General features: G+C 37.1%; 1 protein-coding gene across 14 annotated transcripts in view; it reads right to left on the bottom strand.

Annotated features, from left to right (window-relative positions):
* ANK2 (ankyrin 2) overlaps positions 1-27,240 on the bottom strand; it is a 765,621-nt gene that overhangs the window by 116,165 nt on the left and 622,216 nt on the right. For 11 of the 14 annotated variants that reach the window (XM_049885478.1, XM_049885480.1, XM_049885477.1 and 8 more), the window contains 7 exons: positions 25,107-25,304; positions 22,683-22,781; positions 22,419-22,517; positions 17,155-17,253; positions 9,531-9,728; positions 6,592-6,690; positions 5,931-6,029 (listed from right to left, as the gene is read on the bottom strand). In XM_049885478.1, the coding sequence (XP_049741435.1) occupies positions 5,931-6,029; positions 6,592-6,690; positions 9,531-9,728; positions 17,155-17,253; positions 22,419-22,517; positions 22,683-22,781; positions 25,107-25,304 (891 nt within the window). The remainder of the gene's footprint in view (positions 1-5,930; positions 6,030-6,591; positions 6,691-9,530; positions 9,729-17,154; positions 17,254-22,418; positions 22,518-22,682; positions 22,782-25,106; positions 25,305-27,240) is intronic. The other 3 variants (XM_049885490.1, XM_049885479.1, XM_049885486.1) reach the window with 1 other exon arrangement.

A 27,240-nucleotide genomic window follows, 5' to 3' on the forward strand; every position in this document is an offset into this window, starting at 1 on the left:
TGATAATTAACTATAACTCTTTCAATGAAGGAAATCCAACAGCAATCCTTGGATTCTGGTCACAGGCCTCAGGTGCTCCAGGTGCTCTAGAACATCATGGGCTCTACTGAATAGAGAGGTACACAGATTTTTGTGGAACCTAAAGGTGCAGCCACGTTCTTTTGTGGTACAATGTGTTTTCTCCAGCCACAATCTCCCCTCATTCTTACAGCAAAGCTCTACCAAGGCCAAGTAAAGGATCAGAATATTTGCTAATGACACTGAAGTAGAGGAAGACAGAGGTGTTTTATTAAAATAACATAAGAAGTAATCAAAGAGGCTGTCAATTTAGCAATATAAGAGGTCTGATTGTCCTACAGACACTCAACCTGCAAGATATGGAGTTCTCCAACCCCATTTAAAGTAGAATTTTTGAACCAAATAACTGACAAATCCCAATGAAGACTAAGAGAAAGTCTGGGCTCCAGGAGTCAATGCAGTGTAGGGGCAGGGGTGGTGGAGAGAGAGAAAGGGTAGAGAATAGAAAGAGTTAAAAGTAGAGATGGGGGTGGTGCGGCTCCAGAGCTAAAGGACCCATGTTCACTGACAGGCAGGGGCAAATAAGTAGAAGACACTAGAGGAGTCTTCTCAGAACACTCACCCAACTGAGGACTCGGGAGTGGAGAATTTTGTTTCCCAGTCTTCTGGACTTGGTGTGTGTGTGCCTAACAGTAAGGACTATAACACCACAGAGGGTAGAGGTGTTCATGGCTACATTTGTCTCTTTAGGAAAACCGTACCCATTATTTTAAACTTTTCACATAGATCTTGTTTTAAGTATTCCTTTTGTGCTTAATTAGTTTTGTCAGGAACCAACACACACACACAAACACACACACATATATATGAAATGGAACACATAAAGATCAATATCTTAGGCATCAGTGAGCTGAAACGGACTGGTTTTGGCTATTTTGAATCAGACAATCATATGCAGTATTATGCTGAGAATTACAAATTGAAGTGGAACGGCATCACATATTTCATTAAGAAGAACATTTCAAGATCTATCCTGAAGTACAATGCTGTCAGTGATAGGATAATATCCATATGCTTAGAAGGAAGACCAGTTAATATGACTATTATTCAAATCCATGCACCAACCACTAATACCAAAGAAGGATCAATTGTTCGAAAATACACCCTTGGTGATAGAAATGACACTGGAGACCATATGATAGAATTTTGCAAGACCAACAACTTATTCATTGTAAATACCATTTTTTCAACAACATAAACAGCAACTATACACATGGAACTCGCCAGATGGAATGCACAGGAATCAAATTGACTACATCTGTGGAAAGAGACGATGAAAAAGCTCAATATCATCAGTCAGAACAAGCCCAGTGGCCAACTGTGTAACACACCATCAATTGCTCATATGCAAGTTCAAATTGGAGCTGACAAAAATTAAAACAAGTCCACAGGAGCCAAAGTACGACCTTGAGTATATTCCACCTGAATTTAGAAACCACCTCAAGAATAAATTTCACGTGTTGAACACTAACGACTGAAGACCAGATGAGTTGTGGGATGACATCAAGGACATCATAAATGAAGAAAGTAAAAGGTCATGAAAAAGGCAGGAAAGAAAGAAAAGACCAAAATGGGTGTCAGACAGACTCTGAAACTTGCTCTTGAACATCAAGTAGCTAATGCAAAAGGAAGAAATGATAAAGTAAAAGCTGAACAGATTTCAAAGGGCGACTCGAGTAGTAAAGTATTATAATGAAATGTGCAAAGACCTGGAGTTAGAAAACCGAAAGGAAAGAACAGGCTCAGCATTTCTCAAGCTGAAAGAACTGATGAAAAATTTAACCCTCAAATTGCAATACTGAAGGATTCTATGGGCAAAATATTGAACGACAGAGGAACCATCAAAAGAAAATGGAAGGGATACACAGAGTTACTGTACCAAAAAGAATGGGTCAATGTTCAACCATTTCAGGAGGCAGCATATGATCAAGAACAATGACACTGAAGGAAGAAGTCTAAGCTGCACTGAAGGCATTGGTGAAAAACAAGGCTCCAGGAATTGAGGGAATACCATTTGAGATGTTTCAATAAATGGATGCAACTCTGGAAGCATTCACTCATCTATGCCAAGAAATTTGGAAGACAGCTACCTGACCAACCTACTGGAAGAGATCCCTGTTTGTGCCCATTCCAAAAAAGGGCAATCCAACAGAATGTGGAAATTATCACACAATATCATTAATATCACACCCAAGTAAAATTTTGCTGAAGATAATTCAAAAACTGCTGCAGCAACAAAGCATCCTGGACAGGGTGGGAGAAAATCGTAGAACAAAAAATCAAATTCACAAAAATAGACCACACTTACAGGTAGGACGGAAGCTCGAGGAACCCCTGAGACTATGGCCCTAAGATACCCTTCTGACATGGAACTTAAACCATTCCCAGAGACCACCTCCCAGCCAAAAGATAGAGAAGCACAGAAGATAAACAATAACACCTGAAGGAATGTACTCCTTAGAACAATCAATATACAAGATCAAAAGGGCATAAACTGCCCAAAAGCAAAGATGAGAAGGCAGGAAGGGATAGAAAATCAGGACGAAAGAAAATGAGGAACCAGAGTGGAAATGGAGAGTACTGACACATCTTGAGGAACGAAACCAAGGTCATGAAACACTTTATGTAGAAGCTATCGAAGGAAAACTAACTTGCTTTGTACACTTTTATCTAAAGCAAAAAAAAAAAAAAAAGTTGCAGCAGTGCATTGACACAGAGCTGCCAGGTTCAGAAGAGGGTATAGAACGAGGGATATTATTGCTAGTGTCAGATGAATCTTGACTGAAAGCAGAGGATACCAGAAAGATGTTTACCTGTAGTTTTTTTTGACTACACAGAGGCATTTGACTGTGTGGGTCATAACGAATTATGGAAAACATTTTGATGAATGGAATTCCAGAGCACTTAGTTGTGCTCATGAGAAACCTGTACATAGACCAAGAGGCAGTTTTTCAAACAGAGCAAGAGGATACTGCATGCCTTAAAATCAGGAAAGGTGTGCATCAGGACTGTAGCCTTTCACCATACTTAATCAATTTGTATGCTGAACAAATAATCAAAGAAGCTGGACTAAATGAAGAGGAACTCGGTATCAGAATTGGAGGAAGACTCATTAACTACCTGCGATATGCAGATGACACAACCTTGATTGCTGAAAGTGAAGAAGACTTGAAGCACTTACTGATGAAGACTAAAGACTACAGGGTTCAGTATGGATTACACCTCAACATAAAAACAAAAATCCTCACAACTGGCCCAATATGCAACATCATGACAAACGGAGAAAAGATTGACATTGTCAAGGATTTCATTTTGATTGAATCCACAATTAATACCCATGAAAGCAGCAGTCAAGAAATCAAACAACACATTGCATTGGACAAATCCGCTGTAAAAGACCTCTTTAGTGTTAAAAAGCAAAGGTGTCACTTTCAGGTGCCTGAGCCAAGCCATTGTATTTTCAATCACCTTATATGCATATGAAAGTGGGATGATGAATAAGGAAGACCGAAGAATTATTGATGCCTTTGAATTATGGTGTTTGCAAAGAATATTGAATACACCATGGGCTGCGAGAAGTACAAACAAATCTGTCCTGAAAGAAGTACAGCCAGAATGCTCCTTAGAAGTGAGGATGTGGAGACTTCATCTCATGTACTTTGGATATGTTATTAGGAGGGACTGGTCCTTGGAGAAGAACCTCATGCATAGGAAAGTAGAGGGTCAGCAAAAAAGAGGAAGACCCTCAATGAGATGGGCTGACACAGTGGTTGCAACAAGGGACTCAAACGTAGCAATGATTATGAGGGTGACACAAGACCAGGCAGTGTTTCGTTCTGTTGTACATAGGGCCACTATGAGTCAGATCCGATTCGATGGTACGTACCACCACCACCACCAACACACACACGCAAACACACACACACACATATATATATTCTTTCTATATATACAAACACACATCATATAAATATATATTCTCTCTATGTATACATATATATACATATTTCTCTATCAACTCGATTGATAGTACTTTGTGTGGGACAAGGTGCAGCAGGTGTTTTCCTGTTTTACCTCTCACCAAGCAGGTGCCTACAATCCTTTCTTTGCATATAGTGAGAGCTGGATAAAATTGTATTGAGTATTGTTGCATTCATACTTATGTAGAGAATGGCCAGCCTGGAAAGTTAGTGGAAAAAAATTATGACCAGGTTAAGTAAGCAAGTTTTTCATTCTATTACAATAATTGCTTAGTCTTCATTATTTCACCTAAATTTATCAAGAGAAAATAATATATGCATAATTTAAATAGACATGAGTATATATATGCACATATTTCTGTAACAGAAGTACAATGGTTCTCTCGCCACTGCTTTGGGATGCAGTGGTACATAGTGGTTAACAGTGCTGGCTGTAAAGTGAGACTGCCTGAGGTCAAATCCTAGCTCTACCACGTATTATTCATGTGACTTTAGACAAATTAACCTATTTAAACCTGTTTTTCACCTGTAAAATAGGGGTGACAACAATACCATCTCGTGGGATTACTGTGAGATTAAATGAGATATTTCATGTGAAGAGTTTGGCATATTGTTTGCCACGTGAATGGTTGTTTTTATTGTTGTTATGATGTCACTACTATAGCATAATGTTTTACCATCACAATAAATATTTTTTCTTAAAAAAAAAAAACATAAAATTATCAACATAATTAAGTACTCTCTACATGGTCAAATGTTTGACAGAATGATGAAGAATGGCATTGACCCAAGTAATGAAAATGCATTATTCAGTACAGCAGTGATCCATACTATTTACCCCCTACAGTGCCTAATGAAAGATATTGGCCATTTCTCCAAAGCAGTGCTCATGTTCACGTGCAAATCCCAGGTCCATAGTTGGCTTTAGTGACTCCTTGAAATAATCACATTTTGTGAGCATGTGAGTGTGGGCTTGGCTGTTACGAACTCCTTAAATGCAGGCCTTCATTAAGCCTTTTTATTCTATGAACTATATATAATATGGGAAACTACTTATACTGGCTGTTAATATTCCCGTGGGATAGGAATACTGTGTTTTCATGGTGATTCCTTAAAATTTAGACACTTTTAAATAGGTCACTTCATTTGAAAATTTGCAAATGATAGCATGGGCCACGTCTTATTTGTCTTTATATCTCCAGAACCTACTGGAGCGTCTGATATATTTTCAATATGTGTTTGCTGAAGGAATGAATGAATGAAAGGTATAATGGGCTTTATGTATTATATGATTTTCATTTATATTTTCAGTATAATAAAGGGCAAGTGAATGGTGGAAAATCCCCTGTCCATAGGTACGAGTCTTAGCTGCAGCTGTTTTAGAAGTTGATGCTAGACCTACACCAAAAAGGCATTCCTGGGCTAGGGATTTAAAAGGAAAAATGCTACAATTAACACAGATGAAACATTTAAAAGACAGAGCAACAGAGTCTTGTGTATAAAAATGTGTATAGCACAATGAAAATTCTGAAGTCCTTGAAGGAATCGGTGTCCAAAGGGGTACGTTGTAGAGCAGCTTTCAGTTTACAGGGGACTTCAGTCTCTAAAACTCTAAACCTTGGCAACGAGATTGATCTCCACTGGTTTATGGGCACACACCCCATTATGTTTGCTGACTTTAAAAACTTAAAAGGCTGTATGGGAACAACTGGTAGAAAAAAAAAAAAAAAATTACCAAAGGTGTCAATACCAAAAGCTGCTATGACTAGGGTTAGTTGCAGTTACATTATGCCATGTGTCTTAAAAACAATTCCTATGTGCTTTCAGGTTATGGTTACAACTTTTGTCTAAATCCTTTTTTGTGGTCCTCACCTTGGCAGTGGCATGAGGGGAAGCACCCTTCTCCAGTAACAGCAGCGCCACCTTCTGGTTGTCATAATGAGCGGCAACATGGAGCGGGGTAAGGCCATTCTGTAAAGGGTGTGTTTAAGTTTCAGCATTATTAATAAATTAGTGCTAGCTGCCCTAAGGCTACCAGGATGCGTGGAAACTGAAATTGATTAAATCCATGTTAATAAATTAACTAATTAATATAGTCAATAGAAAAAAAAGAATGAAAATAAACCAATACCTAATAATTTTTATATTAGAAATTTAGTTAAATTGAAAATGACTGGGCTTGCAATTAGTTAGCAAAATCCATCTTGTAGTAGTCAAGTATGGCAACTGATGTTCACCATAAATAAAGATCTAAAATGCTATGTAAGTATTACTACATTACATTGCATTGAGAGAAGTTCCCGGCCCGTTTTGACAAGAACAAAGCTCGAGGCACAACTGAAATGCCTCTGAATCTGCGTTTACATGGACAATCACGAACAGAAGCCTCCACCACGTCAATTTGGCATAGTTTCATCAGATGCACTCATATTCCATTTAGAAGAGTGAGAGAAATACTATTAAACACGTTCAGATCTCCAAATCTTCAAACTCGATAGATTTATGTAACTGAAATATATTACAGAAATTTTACCTTTCCTGCAGAATCTGCGGCAGCGCGGCGTTGCAAGAGAAGTTTTGCCACATCCAGGCTTCCATACTTGGCTGCTACATGCAGTGGAGTAAAACCCTTCTAAAAATGTGAAGAATAAAAGTGAAATTTAGTATTTCTTTTTGTGACTACCTAAAGAACATTGTTTTTATTTGTTTACATATTAAGTAAACTGTGTTGATTATCCACATGAGAAAAACACCAGTAGCATTACATCTGTTAGCCATTAGGAAAGACTGGGATAAAGAATGAAGTTTAACATACAAAAGTTTCGTGTGATTGAACAAAAGGAATGTCATTTGAAGGACCTGGAGACTGAAACTTGACTTTATAGGTCTGGAATTTATAAAAGCCACTGGTGTCAGTACACTGACCCTGATTTGTGCGTGGAAAGAAAAAAAAAAAACCTTTTCTTGCCTCTTAGTAAGATCGAGACAATAGTTGCCTTTTCTCTAATCCTCCACTCTTCATTTAAATTTTAAGATATTTTTTGCAGCCATGGTTTAAAAAAAAATTATCCACCATTCAATTGTTTTGTATTTTCTGCAGAAATGGCAAGATGAATAGTCTACAGAACAAATAATGTTCACCATTAAAAGCACTTCCTGTCCTCGCTGTTGTCTCATTTCCCAGAAGACCCATGTTGTATAAAAGACCAATTCCTTTGGTAAAATACATTCTACTTCTGGCAAGAGGTCAGGCTGATTAACACCAGACTTTTAAACACTCTGAAGGTTTAAAGCATTTTTAAAAGACTGCTGTCCTACACATGTTTGTAGGTACACATTCAATGTCTCGTGTATCTATCAAATATCCACTCTCTGCAACTAGCAATATGTTGCAAATACAGATAAATCCATGGACTGAGATCTAGAGGATGGCACAGTTCCTACATGATGATTTCAAAACCATCTTCTTGGCCAGACAGTTTAACCACATGCTCTTCTGGCACTACAGTGGAAGAATTTTAAGGCTGACCAGGGCCTGTAAACACACCCAGGAAATATGCCTGGAAGGTGCTGTAATGTATGGCTTGTCCTAGGGACCATTTAAACACTCATTATAAATACAGAGTATCCCCCAAGAAGCAATAATACCCCTATCATAATGCCATCAGACAACCGTTAACTAAGATGCTGTTTTTCTTTTTGCTTATTTTTGAACATTTGGTACTAATAAGTCCTTGGAGGAGAATGAATATTCCAGTTTTTTTCCAAGAGTGGGACAAATGTAGGAATTATTTCTTCCTTCTTGCATTGGTCCATATAAACCAACACTTGTAGTCACAGCTATCCCTCCACCCAGTGCACATACTTATTGGAGTGACGCTTGGGATAGGAAGTATCATTCTTTGAGAGAAACCATATGCTCAGGAAGAAAAAAATAAGTTCCTTACCCTTAAAGTCCTGCTGGAATAGTGATCTAGCCCCTTTATAAATTTAGAAACTCCTATTAGTCAAAACTACATAGAATCTTTACTGTAGGATCACAGAACAGAGGTTGGAAAGCATCTCTTAAGTCACACATCTCCTTTCGTCCCCTATGTTAATCTCATTAGGACTTCATTTACCCCCTGCTACTTATACACACTTAAATAACGATCATGAGCCAACTACCATTCAGAACTCCAGTCAGTTCCATTGTAGAACAGCCCTGTTTAGTATGTTTCCTCTATTTTACTGCCCTAATTTACTATGGTTTTAGTTATATTTTTTAAATCCTAAAAATGTTTGGAAGACAAGGGACTTGGATTTATTCTCTATTTCTGTGTCTCTTATTTTATTTATCCCCTTGATAAATAATCACCCAGTCTCTATTAGGTCATTATTCTTATTACAATAATGTTTTTATTACTTAGTTTTTGATTTTTTAAAAAATCTCTTAAACTCTTCATATTTTCAGTGTATTACCAATGTTAATATCAAACTTTTTTTTTACAGCCATAAGCAACCAGACAAGCCATAATAGCTAAATTGAAACACTAGCTCACATCATGCTTGCAAACTTCCTTCTCCCCTGAATGCAGTATTTATCCTTATTTATTATGGGCAAATTGAAATGATCTTTCTATTAATCCCAACCACTGTTGTGTTTCTGGGAATTTTTTTACTCTGCAAGAAATTTGCTTGTTCTAGGCTTTAATTCGTGTTATTTTCCTGCCCTTCTGCACGAGCCCAATTTCTTTTGCTCCAGTGAGCTGAGCGGGCTCATGTTTTATTTTAAGTCACCTCCAAATAGTAAATTTCAAAATATTATGCTCTATTACGAAAATTTGAACAAAAGTAAAATGAGGCTGGTGTGTATTCTCTTTAGATGACAACAACAACTAAAAAAATGTGTTTTTTCCAGCCCAGCTCTGTTAAAACACTGTAAAAACCCAGGCAAAAGTGTAGCTGGTAAAGATTAGAGATCTGAATGGGAATGAGAATGCCAAATAGGTGATGGCTAATACTCAAGTTGGGAAGAGACAAAATTAAGTAAACATCTAGACAGGACTACAACTCTCAGCAATTATGGTATTGCCAATCTAATACAATATTCTCTTCCTCATCAGCAGTATCATTTCAATGTATTTGGTGATCTTGTTTTTTATTTTTCCTCTTGGAAATACATTAAAGATTTCATAATGGTAAGAGAAGAGAAAGTAGCCCTTGTCTTAGGAAATTAATTTTGGTTTAAGTACTATATACATGTGCTAGAAACACTGATATAATCAGTAGAATGAAATCCAGTAATCTTTACTACCTATATTATATGGAATCTTTAATCATTTAGACCATGGATCTAAAATATTCAAAGAGAAAGAAGTAAGTCAGGGGCCTAATGGAGGCCTGCTCTTCTCAATACTGGTGTCGTAGAGGAGAAGCGCCCTGGCTTAGGAACCCTGTTGGTCCACATTGTCACGACATCATTCCTCTTACCTTGGTGGCTAAGGAGTGGGCCGCTCCTGCTTCCAAGAGGACCGATGCCACGTCCACCTGGCCCTCCCTGGCAGAGATGTGCAGTGGCGTGTACCCATTTGTAGTAGCCGCATCTGGGTGAGCCATATGTTGTAGAAGCAGCTGGACAATTTCTGTCTTACCCAGACGGGAAGCAATATGCAAAGGTGTCTGTTCCTCCTACAACTCAAGTCAAATAAAACGTTAGTGCCAGGACAGACCGTACTTCACCGACAAGATACTTCACTCAGATGTTTTGGGCCATCTTCTCGGAGCCTCTAGGAACACCTACCCAAAAGGAAAGTATTACTACTCTGACCATAATTTATTTTATCTTTTGCTATAGAAATGACCTGTTTTGTTACAAAATCTCCTTAAGATTTTTTAAAAAGTATGTACCTCTATTAACTTGGTCATTATTTTCTGGGCACCTAAAAAAATCTTTCTCAACTCATTCAGGCTTCAGTCCCCACTTATGTTTAAATATAAACCAACTCACAGATCTGAATAAGAAAGAAATCTAGTCCGGAAGTTCTAAGACCTAGATTCTTGTCCAAGAACTTTCCTTTCACTAAGAGGCAGGATTTACTCTGGGAATCATGTCAAGAGAAAAAGAACCAGAGATGTCGAAAAATTTTGTTTTTACTCCACTCAGCAAGCCAAGGATATGAATGCTACGGATAAAGAAGATACTGTAATCTGATCTAAAAAGACATTCCAGTAAAAGTTGCAGGTGGGCCTGGGACTAGCAACAAAGACTTCAAGGGTAAAATAGATTTCTGGCAAGAAGTAAATGGGGTTAACTATTTGCCAAGTACTTTTTTTTTTCATTTAAAATCAGAGGGAGCATACAGTTGGTATAAGGGACAGAAAAGAGATGCTTCAGGAGGCTCAAGAAATCACCTGACTCTAATGTGTAGTCAGGACAAATGTTTTCAAGGTTAAGAGAACCAGGCCAAATCACTGTCCCTTGTAGAAAGGAAACTGTGCGTAACCTTAGTGATGAAAAGAGGTGTATCTTTACAATCTGCCCGAGTGTATGTCATAATAAAAGTGAAAAAGGAAAAGCTGGGCCAGCTTCCAGGGCTCAGAATGAATAGAGAAAAGATAGTGTAGAGACCTGTCCAAAGAAACACAAAAGCCTAAAGTTGCAAGAAAAATAAAAATTTTAAGAGAGCTATAGGAAGAGGTGAAATAGAATCACATGAATTTCAGAGTGCTTAAAAGAAAATAAATAATACAATTATATGAGTAATAGTGTTATAATTTTATAAAAATGCATCATTTAAAAAATTCTTTCATGTATGACACATGTTGGATTCTTATAAGAGACCTGAAAGTAAGGCACAAAATATATTAGCCTATTTCTAGATAAAGAGATTAAGGGGAATTAAAAAACTTCTCTAGGATTGTCCAAAGTCACTCAGCTATTAAAACAAGACTTGAATTCAGGGATTTTGATTCTAAATACAATATTTACTTGCCTACACAATTCACAGAAACCCTGGTGGTGTAGTGGTTAAGTGCTACAGCTGTGAACCAAAGGGTCGGCAGTTCGAATCCACCAGGTGCTCCTTGGAAACTCTATGCGGCAGTTTTACTCTGTCCTATAGGGTCGCTATGAGTCAGAATCGACTCAACGGCACTGGGTTTTGTTTTTGTGTTTACACAATTCACAGAAACAGAAACAGATACGATAAAATGTCTACTAAGAGAACATTTGGAACAAGGTGACTCTCCTTGAGAAAGAAGATTGAGAGTACTTTAAATAAATTAAAAAAAAAAACCCATTGCCTTTGAGTCGATTTTGACTCATAGTGACGCTGTAGGACAGAGTAGAACTGCCCCATAGGATTTCCAAGGAGCAGCTGGTGGATTTGAACTGCCAGCCTTTTGATTAGCAGCCAAGATATCAACCACTGCACCACCAGGGTTCCTATAGCACTTTAGAAGGTACGATTTTCCTGAAACACAAAGAATGAGCATTTACAAATATAAATGTATAGCAAAACAAACAAAAAACCACAAGGAACTTGATAAAACTTATGGTGAACTTCTGTTGTTTCTGGATTTCCCTTATCGAACTGCCCTACAGATTTTAAGAGAGGTAGGGTGCAGCAAGTGACACTCTACAACGTGTGTGAGTGAGAGGGAGAGTTGGGGCGATGACAACCCCTTCACCCATAGCTGAGAAGTGGCAATCTTTGACAGTTGGTAGCCAAGTAACTGATTAAATTGTCAACTATTGTATCTTGATTCTCAGACTATGGGCATTGAACCAAACCAAAAGCCAAACCCATTGCCATCAAGTCAATTCCAACTCATGGCGACCCCATGTTACAGGTACCAGCTTAAAGAAGTTAAGAAATAAGTTGTATTGCCCACTTTCTTCAACTTTTGTTAAGAACCTATCTGAAAGCAGAAAAGAACATATAAATTTTGCAAAGAAAATGCTTTCAGTCTGTATCCAGGAATATAAGACCTTTCGAGGTTTGGGTGATTAGAATTGCAAAAGCTGAATTTTCTGTCTCAAGCAAAGTATTTGGGAACTTGCAAGAAGTGAGATTCATGGGCAGAGCTAAAGAAATGGTAGAAGGCTGATCCCCCAGATACCTTCCTAATATCGAAGGCAATAATCCCGTCACTGTAAAGCATCACTGACTGTGATAGTCTGAATCAGGAAGTAGGTGAACTCTGCTTTATCACCACAGCTCCACCACAACCAAAACCATGGAGACTTGCTGAGCCCTGTCTCCTTTACCAAGAGACAGAAATATCAATGGCTGGGACAAGGTTCTTGATAAGATTTCTGCTGTTAGTTACTAGCTAAGAAAGTTTCCAGGAACCTACTCTACTGGCAGCTAACTAAACTTCTAAGTAAGATAAGTTTTAAGTGAGTTTAAGCCTAGAGGTCCTGCGACTGCTCAATCACTACAGCACATGCCAGGCCCCTGGAACTGTGTCAACAGAATGTGGGTACCAAAAGCAAGAGAAGGAGTCCCTGGGTGGTGCAAAAGATTAACACACTCGGCTCCTATCCGAAAGACTGGCAGTTTGAGGACATCCAGAAGTAACTTGGAAGAAAGGCTTGGCAATCTACTTCTGAAAATTCAGCCATTGAAAATCCTATGGAGCACAGCTCTCCTCTGACACACATGGGATCACCATGAGTCAGAGCTGCCTTGAAGGCAATTTTATTTTATTTTTTTAAAGAAAGAGATCTCCCAGAAGGGCAGGCTGTGGTAACTCTCTTCAGTTATGTCCATGGAGGGCACTGTTAAAAAAAGGACTTCAAAGAGCAGAGCCTAGGCAAAAACACATTGGCTGATCAAGGAACTCATGCCATTTTAGCCCTTACTGTCTCATCTGTCCAGAAGAATATGTCTTATGCTCTTACTGTTGAATAAAGTATGATGCTTCCACTTTTTAAATGAGAAATATTGTTGTGATTATATATTTTTTCTTTTATCATATATTGGGAGTAGGCAAAAATATGATTTAGCTCTATTTGCATATAACCATGAGGTGTTATTTTTAAACCTAACTGAGAAGACTACATACAGAAACCCTGGAGCTCAATGTAGTAACTGGACATAATTTTTGACTATCTCCCCTTTAAAACCAAGCCAAACCCACTGCTGTCGAGTCGATGCCAACTCATAGAGACCCTGTAGGACAGAGGAGAACTGTCCCATAGGGTTTCCAAGGAGCGGCTGGTGGATTTGGACAGCCACCCTTTTGGTTAGCAGTTGAGCTCTGACCACTTCACCATCTTGGGAGAGGTTAAACTGTAGAACAATGGTATTAGGTTAAGAAAGGGAGTTTCGGGAACTTCATGTTTGTGTGTATGTGTGCTGGGAAAACTAGAGGTAAAACAGAGCGGATATGTAGTGATTTTTCTGCCAGTACTGCCTACGTCCTTTTTCTGGGAACAGCACTCCCCTTCTTGGGGGGAAGTGGGCATGCCATGCTCCATGTTGTTCTAAAGGGGCTGCCAGTCATCTTACCCCACCTCCCCTGATCACAGGAACGGGCATGGGGCTCAGACCCGATCCTATATCCCGGCAATAGTGATCAGCTCTGGTAGGGAATGTGACTAATTAGAATCTAGGTATTTGCACAGATGGGAGAGAGAACAGGTTTCCTCACATCTGAAATAGGAGTAATGATGTCAGCAGGGAAGAGCTAGGAGAGAGACAGAACCATAGGTGAAGGAGAAAGAGGACAGGAAGGAGGCAGAGGAGAGGAAGGATGAGAGACCTACAAAATCATTTGTTTCCTTGAATTCTGTCATGCCTGAAGTCAGCTCCATCTTTGAACTTCCCAGTAGTGTGAAGCAGTGATTCCCCTCCCACAACTCTTTTTTGGCTTCAACTAGTTTGACTGGGTTTCCATTCTAGCAACCTACACTATTCTTAAAATACAGAGAAATACTGTAGAAGGAGCCTGGTTCTCTTATAAAAAAAATTTTTTTTTTTTTAAGCAGCAGATATATAAGAGAAGGAAAGTAACATAGAATTTGAACAGTATGAGTTAGTGAAAGGAGTACAAGATTTGGAATTCTCCTTTCTGATCCGTTCTAACTCCGTGGCCTCGGACAAGTCAGCACACTCTTGAACTTCAGGACCCTAAGCCACCATGTGGTAGTGCTCACCCTACAACACAAGGTTGTTCTGTCTGTGGAATAAAATAATCTATGTTAAAATGCTTTATGAATTATAAAGTATTGCACAAATGCTGGAGCCCTCGTGGTGCAGTGGTTAAGAGTTCGGCTGCTAACCAAAAGGTTGGCAGTTTGAATCTACCAGCTCCTCCTTGGAAACCCTATGGGGCAGCTTTACTCTGTCCTACATGGTCACTATGAGCCAGAATCGACTCGACGGCAACGAGTTTGGTTTTTTGGTTTGATACAAATGATACCTAAATCAAAGAGTTCCAAGAAAAACTTATGGGGCAGTTCTACTCTATCACAAGGGGTCACTATCAGTTGGAATCAACTCAATGACACCTAACAAAAACAAATCAATTCAGAAAAATTGGCAGAGATTCATGAAAATGAGCAAATTTCTATCAAAAATAGAACAAATAAGAACTTCAATAATAGAGAAAAACATTAAGGGGTTTTATCTTAAGAGAGAAAAATGGAAAATTCTTTTATTATTCAATATGAATTGCAAAAAAACACCGATCTGGAACATTAAAAGTAGTGAAGTTTCTGGTAAAAATAGTGAAGTTTATGATATTCAGAGTGTATTGGGTGACAATAATAATTTTTAAAAAGTAGCTCAATGCCAAGTAACCTTAAAAGGAACAAGAAAAATGCAAAGACAGGGAAATAAGAGTCACTCAATCTGAATAAAGGAAGTATTAAGTATATGAAAATATAAATTACTGACGATAAACCACTGTTTGTACAATATATGCAAGTGCAGATAGAACCTAAGATGACAAAAGCAATGCCAAGGCTGCCTATGTATCACTGGATTTTGTATTAAAGTCTATGGAACCCATTATAAAAAAACAAACAAACAAAATACCTATCTATTTCAGGGAGCCCTGGTGGTGCAGTGGTTAGGAGCTACGGCTGCTAAGCAAAAGGTCAGCAGTTCGAATCCACCAGCTGCTCCTTAAAAGCCCGTGGGGAGTTCTAGTCTATCCTATAGGGCTGCTATGAGTCGCGATTGACTCGATAGCCATGGGTTTGGTTTTTGTATTTCAAAGAATGTCAAGAAAGTCTGCAAAAGAGTTTTGGGGTCTCTGAGTATAATTCTGAGAGTTTAACAGTGAAGGCCTAAAAAGTGAAGTGACTTGCCTGAAATCCCTCATAATTAGTAGGACTCCAATCAGATGCTTGCATTCCAATGAAACACTGTTTGTAAAATGGAGTCTTGATGACATGCCTCATATTGAAGGGAATCATAGCTTTTTTTTTTTTTTATAGCTTAGGTATAACAAATATTGAAGAAGGAAAAAAAGTATTTAAATATTCCATGACAATTCCAAAGATGCTAGTACATTGAAGTAATGTGGAAAAGGAAATAGAAGATGTAACGCATCACCAAAAATTACTGGTTTAGTCAATATAAAGGAAAAAGTGAGAAAACAAATTAGGAAGCAAAATTAAAAAAAAAAAAGGGAAAACAAGCCTGTTGGGGGATCAGAAGTGATCAGGAACAAGACAAGTTTGATCAAATCTCTAGCGCCAACATCCTTCTATTCTGAAATAGTAGAAATGTAATGTCTAGATAAGTAATGTCAAAATAAGAAGAAAGGTAGAACTCACCGTAGAAAGGAGGAAAGTTAAACAGATGAAGGGGAAACTTTGAAACTTTATTATCTGTTTGTAAATAACCAGTAATTTCTGTGGAAGTTGATTGGTTTTAGTGTAAAAAATAATTTTAGTATATATACCATCTATAAGGAGTCCTGATGGAAACACTGGTGGCATAGTGGTTAAGTGCCACGGCTGCTAACCAAAGGGTCGGCAGTTCGTATTCACCAGGCGCTCCTTGGGAACTCTATGGGGCAGTTCTACTCTGTCCTATAGGGTCACTATGAGTCGAAATTGACTAGATGGTACTGTTTTTTGTTTGTTTGTTTTAAGGAGTCCTGATGGCACAGTGGTTAAAGTGCTCGGCTGCTAACCAAAAGTTCCCCTGAAATCTTCTTAAAACTGAACAATAGTCTAGCTTAACTGGTAAAAAATGTCTGCCTTAAGCATTATGCTCTTTTAAGAACAACCTTTATGGGATCAAACTGACAACAGCAACTCGAAAGATGGGAAGCTTAGGGAGCAGGGAGTTTACGTTAAAGGAGGACAAACAACTCAGAAAAGGAGAGTGAAAATGGATGCACAACTCAAAGAATGTAAGCAATGCCACTGAATTGTACCTGTAGAAATGGCTATATTGGTGTATGATAAGTAATTGGTGTAATTAAAAATGTTAATTAACATTAAAAAAAAAAAAAAGGAAGGTCGGCAGTTCGAACCCATCAGCTACTCCTGGGGAGAAAGATGTGGCAGTCAACTTCCCTAAAGACTAAAAAAACTATAGCCTTGGAAATCCTATGGGGCAGTTCTACTCAATAAAACCTTTTGCCATCAAGTGGATTCTGACTCATAGCGACCCTATAGGACAGAGTGGAACTGCCCCACAGAGTTTCCAAGGAGTGCCTAGTGGATTAGGACTGCCAACCTTTTGGTTAGCAGTGGTAGCTCTTAACCACTACTCCACCAGGGTTTCTGAGGGTTTTATAGCATCTGTATAATTTTTTTGTATAATAGCAGTAAAACTTAAAAATTCACAGAGATGAAGTGATATATGTGAAAGTGCTTTCATAGGTTAAAAAAAATCAAAATATAAGTCAATACTGTATTTCCTAGATACTAAATCACACTTTTTAAAAATGTTAATATTTTTTAAATTGGGGTGCATTTTTCATTGGGTACACTTACTGTAGTATTTCTTTTTTGCCTGAAAAAATTTTATTGAATTAATATTTTCACTAACAATCTATGACATTTCCAATCAAGGAAATGAAGAACACCCTCCCTTAAAGGTGGGAATCACGTAAACAGAAGAGAACTTGGAGCACCAGCACCTACCCTGGCTCTGGCATCGACAAGGGCACCGTTTCTCAGGAGGCATCGGACAACTTCCACCTGCCCTGCCCGGGCTGCCATGTGCAGTGCAGTCTCCCCACGCTGCCAGGAAACAAAGACGGTTCAATGATAAATAAACCCACCACTCCAGTTGATGAAGAACAAAGATGTCCCTTTTTGTGAAATTCAGCAACTTATCCAAGGATTTAAGATATCTATATGAAAAGGCATAGTTATTTAGTCTAGAAAAATATAGTTTTGATTCTTTTCTGTCTTCATCAAGGATAAAACACATGTTTGGTTATTCATTTATTTATTTTTGGTTCCTGACAAATCAGTGAACTTACCCAAACACCGCAAATATCCTGAGGTTTACCTTCGTGATCTACCTAGCATAAAACTTAAATTGCTTTTGGCAACGAAGTTATCTTTCTTCTATAAACCTAAAATCTGTTACTGTTGCACCTAACTTATTATTCCAACTTAATCCCATTTTAATAAAAAAAAACTCTAAATGTGGAAGAGCAAGTCAACACATTGAAAAAAATCACCTCGCTTATACCAAACCTAAGTCAGTCTTTTTCAAAATTTATTTCTGAAACAACCTATTATTTTGCATCTGGTTTTTATTTGTGTTATGAGACTAGTTTCTGACTGTTAATACAAGAAATTTGATTTGTCCTGGAAGTTCCCTATTTAATATCAATGAGCATATTTAGTAATAGGCAGTTATTTGAGAGAAATAGTGAGAAATGAGTAAGGCAGCTGTTAACAGTGTCATCCATTCAGGTAGGCAGCACTGGACATGACGTTATTCCTCAGACATCTTCAAGCTGCATCAAGGAATGACACACTTATCAAATGGTAGCTTAAGCTGCAGCATGAAGGATAAGAGTTAGATCTCAGAGAATTTTCTCATTGGGAGGCCTGTTAATTCCTGCTGCTAAGAGCGTCGTGTTTTTTGTTTTTTACATTGGCATATTTTAAAATCACATGCAGTTTTGAAGAATGCAGTTTTTTCATTCACATAATTTTACAGTTATAAAAGAATAAGATATTGAAATAAAAATTATTACATATTTATTCACCACAACTATTCTAGAAAATAACCTGATTTCAACCAAGTAAAGCAAACTACTCCAAATAACCCAAATTCATTTTAAAGTTGGTTGTGGCAATTTCAATATTTCTGACAAATTCCAGTAAATAACTACTTCAGATACCTTGAATCAAAAAAACAAAAAACAAAAAACAAATTTATTTAGAAGATCTAAGATATATTTTACCTTTGGTACATACCTCTCAGGTCATTTGTCACAGTTTTCACAGAACTATAACTTATGAGGTTAGAAGAAATTCATTTCAAATGACTTGATTTTGACAGCATTAATTTGTACATCTACTGTAAGTTTCTCTTCTTTCTTCATTGTTTATTCTTAATGCCTTAATTATTATAGTTGCATTTTGACTTTTGTAATGTAAATGTATCTGAAGCACATTCTTTTGCAAAATAACATAGGAATAACAATATTTGTCTTCAAACTTAGGATATCCTCAAATACAGCAAAATTTTCCTCTTTGGACAACCATAATTTCTAACTTGTTTTCTATATCACTTAAAACCTATTTCTAAATAGATGAGGCTAAGACCTTCTGTTAAAAAACAAACAAAACCTTGAATCTTCATTCTATTTCTAGGCCTCATAAAGGTATAGTAACTTTATTTATTTTGGTAGAAATAAAGCCAAGCATAAATTTACTTACAAAGAATTAAGGCAAAGATGCACCAAGTTCCTACTCAATCATGAATATATACCGTCATTTCACAACTCAAGCTTATCAAGTTAGAGGTTTTGAAAAATCTAAAAAATGTACCCAAAACTGGTTTTAATATTTCCTAAACCCTTATTTTATACTTAAAGTCAGTTATTTTTAATGTTTTTAACACATTTGAAATTGATGAGTTAGATAAAAAACCTAATTTAAAATAGTACACTATATTCAAGGAAAACTTATGTGTATACACATGGTGTCTCTTCATGAAAATATTCTTGTTTAACCCTGGTTTAATGACTCTGGATAGCCTACTTTCTTTAACCTTTTTATATTTATGTTACCTATATTTATCTATAAGTATAAATAAGAAAATGAATGACAATGTATGTCGTTTTAATCAGTAACTTCCATTTCTTCATTTTTAGGCACCTCCTCTTATTCAACATCCTTATTGTCCTTACTTTAAGCTAACTAATTTTAAGGTTTGGGGAAATTTTTTAAACAGAATATAAAGTGTTAACTTTGCCATTAATCCATTAATCTGTTATATGAAAACTTTGTAATACCCCACATTGTATTCTTGACAGCCCTGAAAGTGTGTGGTTTTCTATTTGAACTGTTCAGTCAATGAATACTCTGGATTGTGGATGTATTGTAACTGGCAATTCAGTTTTCTAGGTTTCAAAGTGCATTTATAAGCTTTCTGGAAAACAGCATTGCAGTCATAATATCTGCTCATGATTGAGTTATGGGTACACCTCAAATGTGGAGTGAATTTCCTTTTTTTAGACAAAAACAAGACTGGGAAGAGAATGGGTATGCTCATGTCCAAAGCGGGTACTAAGTTTCATGCCCCCCTACTCGGTGGTCAAAACTGACTCAGCTGACAGCTACATTGACTTCCACTTTGGCTGCATCAAGTCGGAAAGCATCAAAGCACAACAAACAGCATTGCATTCGAAAAATGCAACACAATTTCAAGCAACACACAAAGGCTCCAAGGTGGGGAACTCTGGGGTCAGGAAATGACCAACTGTGACACAGCAAGCAGGCAGTCAGTGTTCACACAGTTTCTTAATCAACCTCCAAAGAGGTTTGAACCCAATAACAATACCCTTACGATCTAGAATACACAAGTTCACAAGCATTCCACTGCTAAAGAAAGTTAAATTCCTCTAAATGTACCATTGCCAGATTTAGCAAATAAAAATATAGAATGTCCAGTTAAATTCGATTTTCAGACAAACAACAATTATTTTTGTATAAGTATGGCCCAAATCTTACATGGGACATACTTATGTGAAAAAAAAGTTGCTTATCTGCAATTCCAATTATTTGGGAGTTCTGTAGTTTGCCTGGTAATCCTATCTTCTCCTTGAGTGCAGATTTTATGAAAACAAAACAAACAAAAAATAACTAGGAAAATTGTTGGGAGATTATTATATTATCAGCTGTCTCAGTGTGTGTTTCAAGGGGGCTGGAGGGACAGAACATATGACTGACGAAGAGACAAAACGATATAAGGAACTTTAGAATAACAGTTGAAAGTTTAATATAGCAATTGTCAAATTTGGAAGTGTTTAAGAACCTAAAAGAATGTAAAAAAAAATATTGTTTTTATTAACATTTTAGTTTTTATTTGAAAATTTACATGTAACCAAATAAAGTAAATAATAGCATAAATAAGTAAATGCAATATAGCATTTTTTGCAGAGGGTAGCGTGTTACGAAACCATAACTCTCAAAAGATTGAGAATTGGTCAGGTAAGAAGCAAATTAAGAGTGGCTACAAAATCCCACAAGTATTTCATGTGGATTACTCTTTGATGATTTTGCAAAATCTCCCTCAAAAAGATTGAACTAGGGGATTTCGGTCAAGCTCCACATAGAATATACTTGTATGTGTTATATTATAACATGATAACATAAATTAACAGAGTATCACCATTGCTCTAATCCTGTAGGCATTGGTATGCAACAAGGAAAATAGAGAACAGTGGACGCATACATGGAGTACTTTTCTTGAAAGTTCTGCTTATTTGTAAGTCTGTACAAGTGTCAATAAAAGAAACGGGGGGAGGTCATCCAACAGATGCAGGGTGTTGATTTCTTTTAAAGTTCTAAGAAGTGATTAGAAATTAAACACAAATTGGAAGATTGTGAAACTACTTTTATGCTTAACGGAGTAATTAAAGATTAATGTATAATATTATGGTCTTAGGACCAATAAGCCATAATTGGGGAAACTTATAAACATAGGCTTTATATTTAAATGTTTTAATGGTTTTATGTCCCACTTGTTCAATAATATGAAGAGAGAGTACTTAATTATATTTGAAATCAAATAAGTTCATTTCCACAATGGATTTTGCCCAGGCGTCAGGAAGTTCAGCACAAAAAGTGTGTAAAATGCAGATAAATGAGAATGAAGTGGGAATACAAACGAAATGTGAAATTTCACATTCTGTTTCACAACTCAAATGGAACGAGATGCCAAAAATTAGGAAGAGTGATCAATCAATTGCTGTTGAAAATATAATTCACTTTAGTAATAAGCATTAAAATTTCTGCAGGGTGAGTTATTTTGGCTGCATTTTTTTCTTTTTTTTAAATCACAATATTACAGTGACCCCTTCAAGGTGCAAATAAATATCCGCATCTTGTGTAGAGCACGTGTTCTTGCTCAGGAGAAAATTTGCATTAGGTGGCTCGCCATGATACAACAACCAGGCAATGTATAAAGGGGCAGAATTCAAGACAATTAGAAAAATATAAAAAGAATTAGAGGTACAAATGCTCATTTAGATTAGGTAGACAAACTGGAATATCTCAGATTGACTGGCAGAATGAAAATTGTCTGTATTCATTTCAGCATACCTTAAAAAAAGTTGCAATAGCAAAAAATATTTCTCGTAAAAGGGGCCTCCACTCTAGCAAGCAAAATCAAATAAAAATTAAAAATCAAAGTTAGATTAGAAAATGGAAAATTCATGTAATTGGTGATTCGATATCAAGTAAAAATTCCTAATATTGATGTCTCTGGTTAATCTTTTGATATAATTTGTTATGGTACTGACTACATTGTTATAACATTTTAACCAAAGTTACCTGGAATACAATTCATTCAAAAAGAAGAATAAGTCCTTAAGATTTTATTCTAACCAATCATCCATTCACTTTCAGGAACCGTTTGAAATGTATTTGGCTTTAATGCACTTAAGATGCATGTTCAATCCATCTGTATGCAGAAGCTTAAGCTGTCTTACTCCACAGCTCCCATGTTATTTTCTAACCTATTTTTACCCTATCAAGGTTCTTCTTAGTGAAGTTCCAGCAATCATTTCAAAACATGTTATCACAGGAGCCCTTCTAAAGCTCAATTGTTCACTTTGATCACATACACACACACACACACACACCTATACACACCCACGCTCTCTGTTCTTCTCGCTCCTTCTCCCTACGGTTATTCTAACCCAAGCCATACTCACAATGTTAGTGACATCTGGAGAGGCTCCGTTCTGCAGCAGAAGGAGGACAATGTTCAAGTGGCCCATGAAGGCAGCCACATGTATTGGTGTGAGGCCAGACTGCGAAACAAAGCAACAGCAGTTTTACTCCTCTGCACCGGTGGGGGCTTTGGGGCTTCTTCAGAGAAATAAAACTTGAGTGAAGAGGACAGAAAATGGGTGAAAGGAAGAGGTGGGAGGAGTACAAGAAGGAATGTTTCGTGATGAGCTGAAACATTTTTCTACCTCTGTTATAGCTTGGATTGAAGCCCCATATTTCACCAGCAGTTCCATGACTTTGATGCGGTTTTTCTTGCAGGCAATGTGCAGTGGAGTAAAACCATTCTGTGCAAAAGACAATCAAGTTAGTTGAAAACATGCAGAAACGATTCTCACACAACTCCATGCTGGCACATTGCAGGCAATAATGTTACATTGTCACATAGTGTTACCATTTCTTCCAACCCTGTAGGTGTTGGAAATAGGAAAGAAAAGAAGTGTGGTGTGTTCCTGTAGGCACTCAACTATGTTGACATGTGGTGGGCCTGTATATAATAGCTTGTGTGGGAATTAAGAAAACAAAAGTGAAGGACAGGATATGGGCTCTTCAGAGAGGGAAATAATAGAAAGGCAATTATATTTTAGAAGTTCTAAGGGTTGGTCAGGTTGTGAAATGGCTTGAAAATACATTGAATATAGGCATGTATTTTCCTGACGAAGGACCATTTCTTCAGGGCATAAGAAGTGTTCATCTAACTTAACTTCAAAAAATATAAGAGCATGACTGCCTCTTTAATAAATGCCTCAGCTTTACTGCCTTTTAAAAAATTTTTTTTAATGGAGGAAATGTAAATTAGCAGAAACCATTAATTATGGTGATAATATTTTATATCTGGAAGTTATATTTCTTAAAAATATTTTACAAAATATATGCAAATCAGATAATTTTTACTTTATAAAGAAATGATTATTAAGTTACTGAATATTTTTAGGAAAACTATGGAGAATTTCTGGAATAACTGGCAGTAGTTGCCTCTTAAACACAAAGGAATGTGGAGAAAATGTCTTTAAGTTGCTTTCTGACTTTCCAAACTGGGTGTAATATTTTGCTCAAAATTTTTAACTACCAATATATTTAATCCTTAGGTATTATATTTAAGCTTTCTTTTTATATGAACAATGATCCTTTTGATGAGTTATATCTATTCTGCCAGTTAATGGTTTTACATGACCCAACAGGGAATGGTCATCATTCAATATTATTACACAATAGCAGTCCTCAGGAAAGCACAGCGTATTACCTAAGCTAATGACTTATTATTCCTCATAATAGGGCTATAAACATAATTAATTAATTTGTTAAGTCATTTCCCCATTTATGAGCTATATAATAAGCTACATGTATATGTAGTGCATAAAAGATCTGCAATTATTAAATTCTTATATTTTATAAAATTATTAGCCACTAAAAAAAAAAAAAGCCACTATGTAACTGAAAATGAGTACTTTCCTTCTTATGAGAAAATACATATCCACATATAATTCCACATAGTCCTAAAAGTATATTTGCTTCCCAGGAAATTATGAACAAAATGATTCTAATGGAAAATTCCTAATAAAAATAAAATTTAATTTTTTGCTACTAATGACACTCACTTTCAATATTGAATGCCTAAAGACTAATTTTAACAGTTATAAACCATGTAAACAAGTGGAAAAAAAGATTTGCTTTTAGTTTAAGAATTAGGAAACAAAAGGCATCAATTAGTATATGCCTAATACTCCCAATGATTATTGTTAGAATATAAGTGAAGAGAAGAAGATTTTTTCAATATTAGACCTTAGGAGGCACAAAATCTGCCATTGGAGCAGGCTTTCGCTGTTTCCTCTTGAGCAGTTCCTGGAATGGCTTATATAAAATGCTCACTGAAGCAGTTAGAAGCTAGGCATCACTTTTCTATTAGCATAGGGTTGGGTAATCAGGTCAATAAGGAAAATATGCAAATGAACTCTTCACAGGCTTACATTTTTTTTTTTTTATATATATAGTAAAATCTTATGCAGAGGGTCAGCGAAAAAGAGGGAGACCCTCAACAAGATGGATTGACACAGTGGCTGCAACAATGGGCTCAAACATAGCAACGATTGTGAGGATGGCACAGGACTGGGCAGTGTTTCATTTTGTTGTACGTGGGGTCACTATGAGTCCGAAATGACTCAACAGCACCTAACAACAATAACAATGATGTAGTAAAATATATTCATAATTTTAAAATCATTTTTCCCCCAAAAAAGATTAATAAAGTTCAACTTTTTCAAACCTTTAAATCTGACTGTCTGGAAGTATCTAGAAGTTATAATTTTCTATCTTTAAGCTTCTATTTTATATTTAAAACTGCTTTTCACTCTAGAGGTTTTATATCTATCTGTTTCCAACTCATTGCTTGAGAAATATTACCTTGGTGTTCTCTTAAATCTATCCTCACTCACCATCACTTAATAGCAAACCATGAAGGCATGAATTAGCAAGTAGCTTGTGCGGGTGGTAAACTTAGCAGGATTGACTACATATCTGTAACCACACACTGCTATGCCTGCACCATTAGTCACTTAATGTGGGTTTGCATGTCTTGATCTGTATTCATTTAAGGTGGACTAGGCCAGGTTTACCAGGGCTCTTGCATTTGGATTGGCTCTCTTGTCCAGAAGGAGTTTGGTTACACGGTAGTGACCACAGTGTGCAGCAACATGGAGGGCCGTCAGGTAGTCTAGGGTGACATCATCAACAGGTGCCTTGTGCTGTAACAGGTGCTTCACACATTCCACGTGGTCCCCTTGTGCAGCCATGTGAAGTGGAGACAGACCATTCTGCGCATCAAAACAAAAGCAAGTCAAGTCTGCATTTTATTCATAACTTTCAGGTTCCAAAACACAGCAAAGTCAGTTCTTGACCTCTGACACAGTTGCTTGTAGGGGAAAAGATAATTTCCATTTAATGTGTGATTATACAGTTTATGTTTGTTGGAAACGGAAGCTAAGGGGACATTTAATTTCAGAATTATGCTATTCTTAGACAAAAATTAATATGTCTTTCATGAACGAAAGGAGCCCTGGTGGAGCAGTAGTAAAGCGCTTAGCTGCTAACTGAAAGGTCATTAGTTTGAACCCACCAGCTGCTCTGCAGGAGAAAGATGTGACAGTCTTGTAGCCTTGGAAACCCTATGGGGCAGTTCCACTGTGTCCTACAGGGTCACTGTGAGACTGAATCAACTCGATGGCAGGAGGGTTTTTTTTTTTTTTCATGAATGAATACATAGTATGTGTGGCAATTCAACCTGATTTCACAATTATCAGGGTGATATTATATATATTAACACAAACAATAGAATACGCTTAAATTATTTGTATCTAATTCTATATGGAGCAATCTAAGTTCAATTAATCTCGCTGCATTTCTTATAAAATGGAGGGGGAGGGGGATGAAGAAGGAGGAAGTGGGTAGGTGGGTCAGGGAGGGAAGGAGACTTTGATTATCTTTAAAGTTCTGCTGTTCTGAAATTCTGCGATTCCTTTTTCACAGGGGATTTATGATGGGCAGAGGTGAGGGCATAAGGTGAATAAGGGACAGTGAAAACTTAGACAAAAGACATGTCCTAAAGATAATTAGGGGTCCAAGCAGAATTTTAAAAATTCTAGAGTTGAGGTCCTGGAGACAGTAAGTTGAAAACTAGAAGGGGTTGATTACGCAGTGATGAAGAGTCACAGTGCGCTGAGAGAATTTTCAAAGAATGAGGGAGAGTGACAGCAAGGTGCATGAATAGGAAGAATGATGTTTGAAGGAAAAATAATGAGTGATTCAAAACTGGCAGTTTTTATGGAGGAAGGACAGAGAATAGTTCAGAATAAGGACACCTATTACACTGCCAGGACAGTGGTATCATCTCACTCCAACCTGGTTAGTCAATTTTTAATATGTTCCTTCTCCTGCATATAGATCTACTTTTTGTAATTATCTCTTTATTTTATTCACTAAATTCTGAGCTTCTTAAAGGCATGGATTGAATATTATTTATCTTTTTATTTAAACGTATTTAGATGAAGGTTTATAGAACAAACTAGCTTCTCACTAAACAATTAGTACACATACTGTTTTGTGACACGGGTTAACAGCCCCACGACATGTCAACACTCTCCCTTCTCCAAATTTGGTTCCCTATTACCAGCTTTCCTGTCCCCTCCTGCCTTCTGTCCTTGCCCCTGGGCTGGTGTGCTCATTTAGTCTCATTTTGTTTTATGGGCCTGTCTAATCTTTTTTCTACCCTGTCCTATAGGGTCGCTATGAGTCGGAATCGACTTGACGGCACTGGGTTTTTTGTTTGGTTAATCTTTGGCTAAAGGGTGAACCTTAGGAGTGACTTTATTACTGAGCTAAAAAGGTGTCTGGGGGCCACACTCTCAGAGTTTCTCCAGTGTTTGTCAGGCTAGTAAGTCTGGTCTTTTTTTGTGAGTTAGAATTTTGTTCTACATTTTTCTCCAGCCCTGTCCAGGACCCTCTATTATGATCTCTGTCAGAGCAGTCAGTGGTGGTAGCTGGGCACCATTTACTTGTGCTGGACTCAGTCGGGTGGAAGCTGTGGTAGTTGCGGTCCATTAGTCCTCCGGACTAACGTTTCCCTTGTGTCTGTGGTTTTCTTCATTCTCCCTTGCTCCTGAAGGCGCGAGACCAGTGGAATATCTTAGAAGGCCTCTTACAAGCTTTTAAGATCCCAGATGCGACTTACCAAAGTAGAAAGTAGAACATTTT

Source organism: Elephas maximus, chromosome 5 (genome assembly GCF_024166365.1).
Source record: "Elephas maximus indicus isolate mEleMax1 chromosome 5, mEleMax1 primary haplotype, whole genome shotgun sequence".
NCBI classification, from domain to species: Eukaryota; Metazoa; Chordata; class Mammalia; order Proboscidea; family Elephantidae; genus Elephas; species Elephas maximus.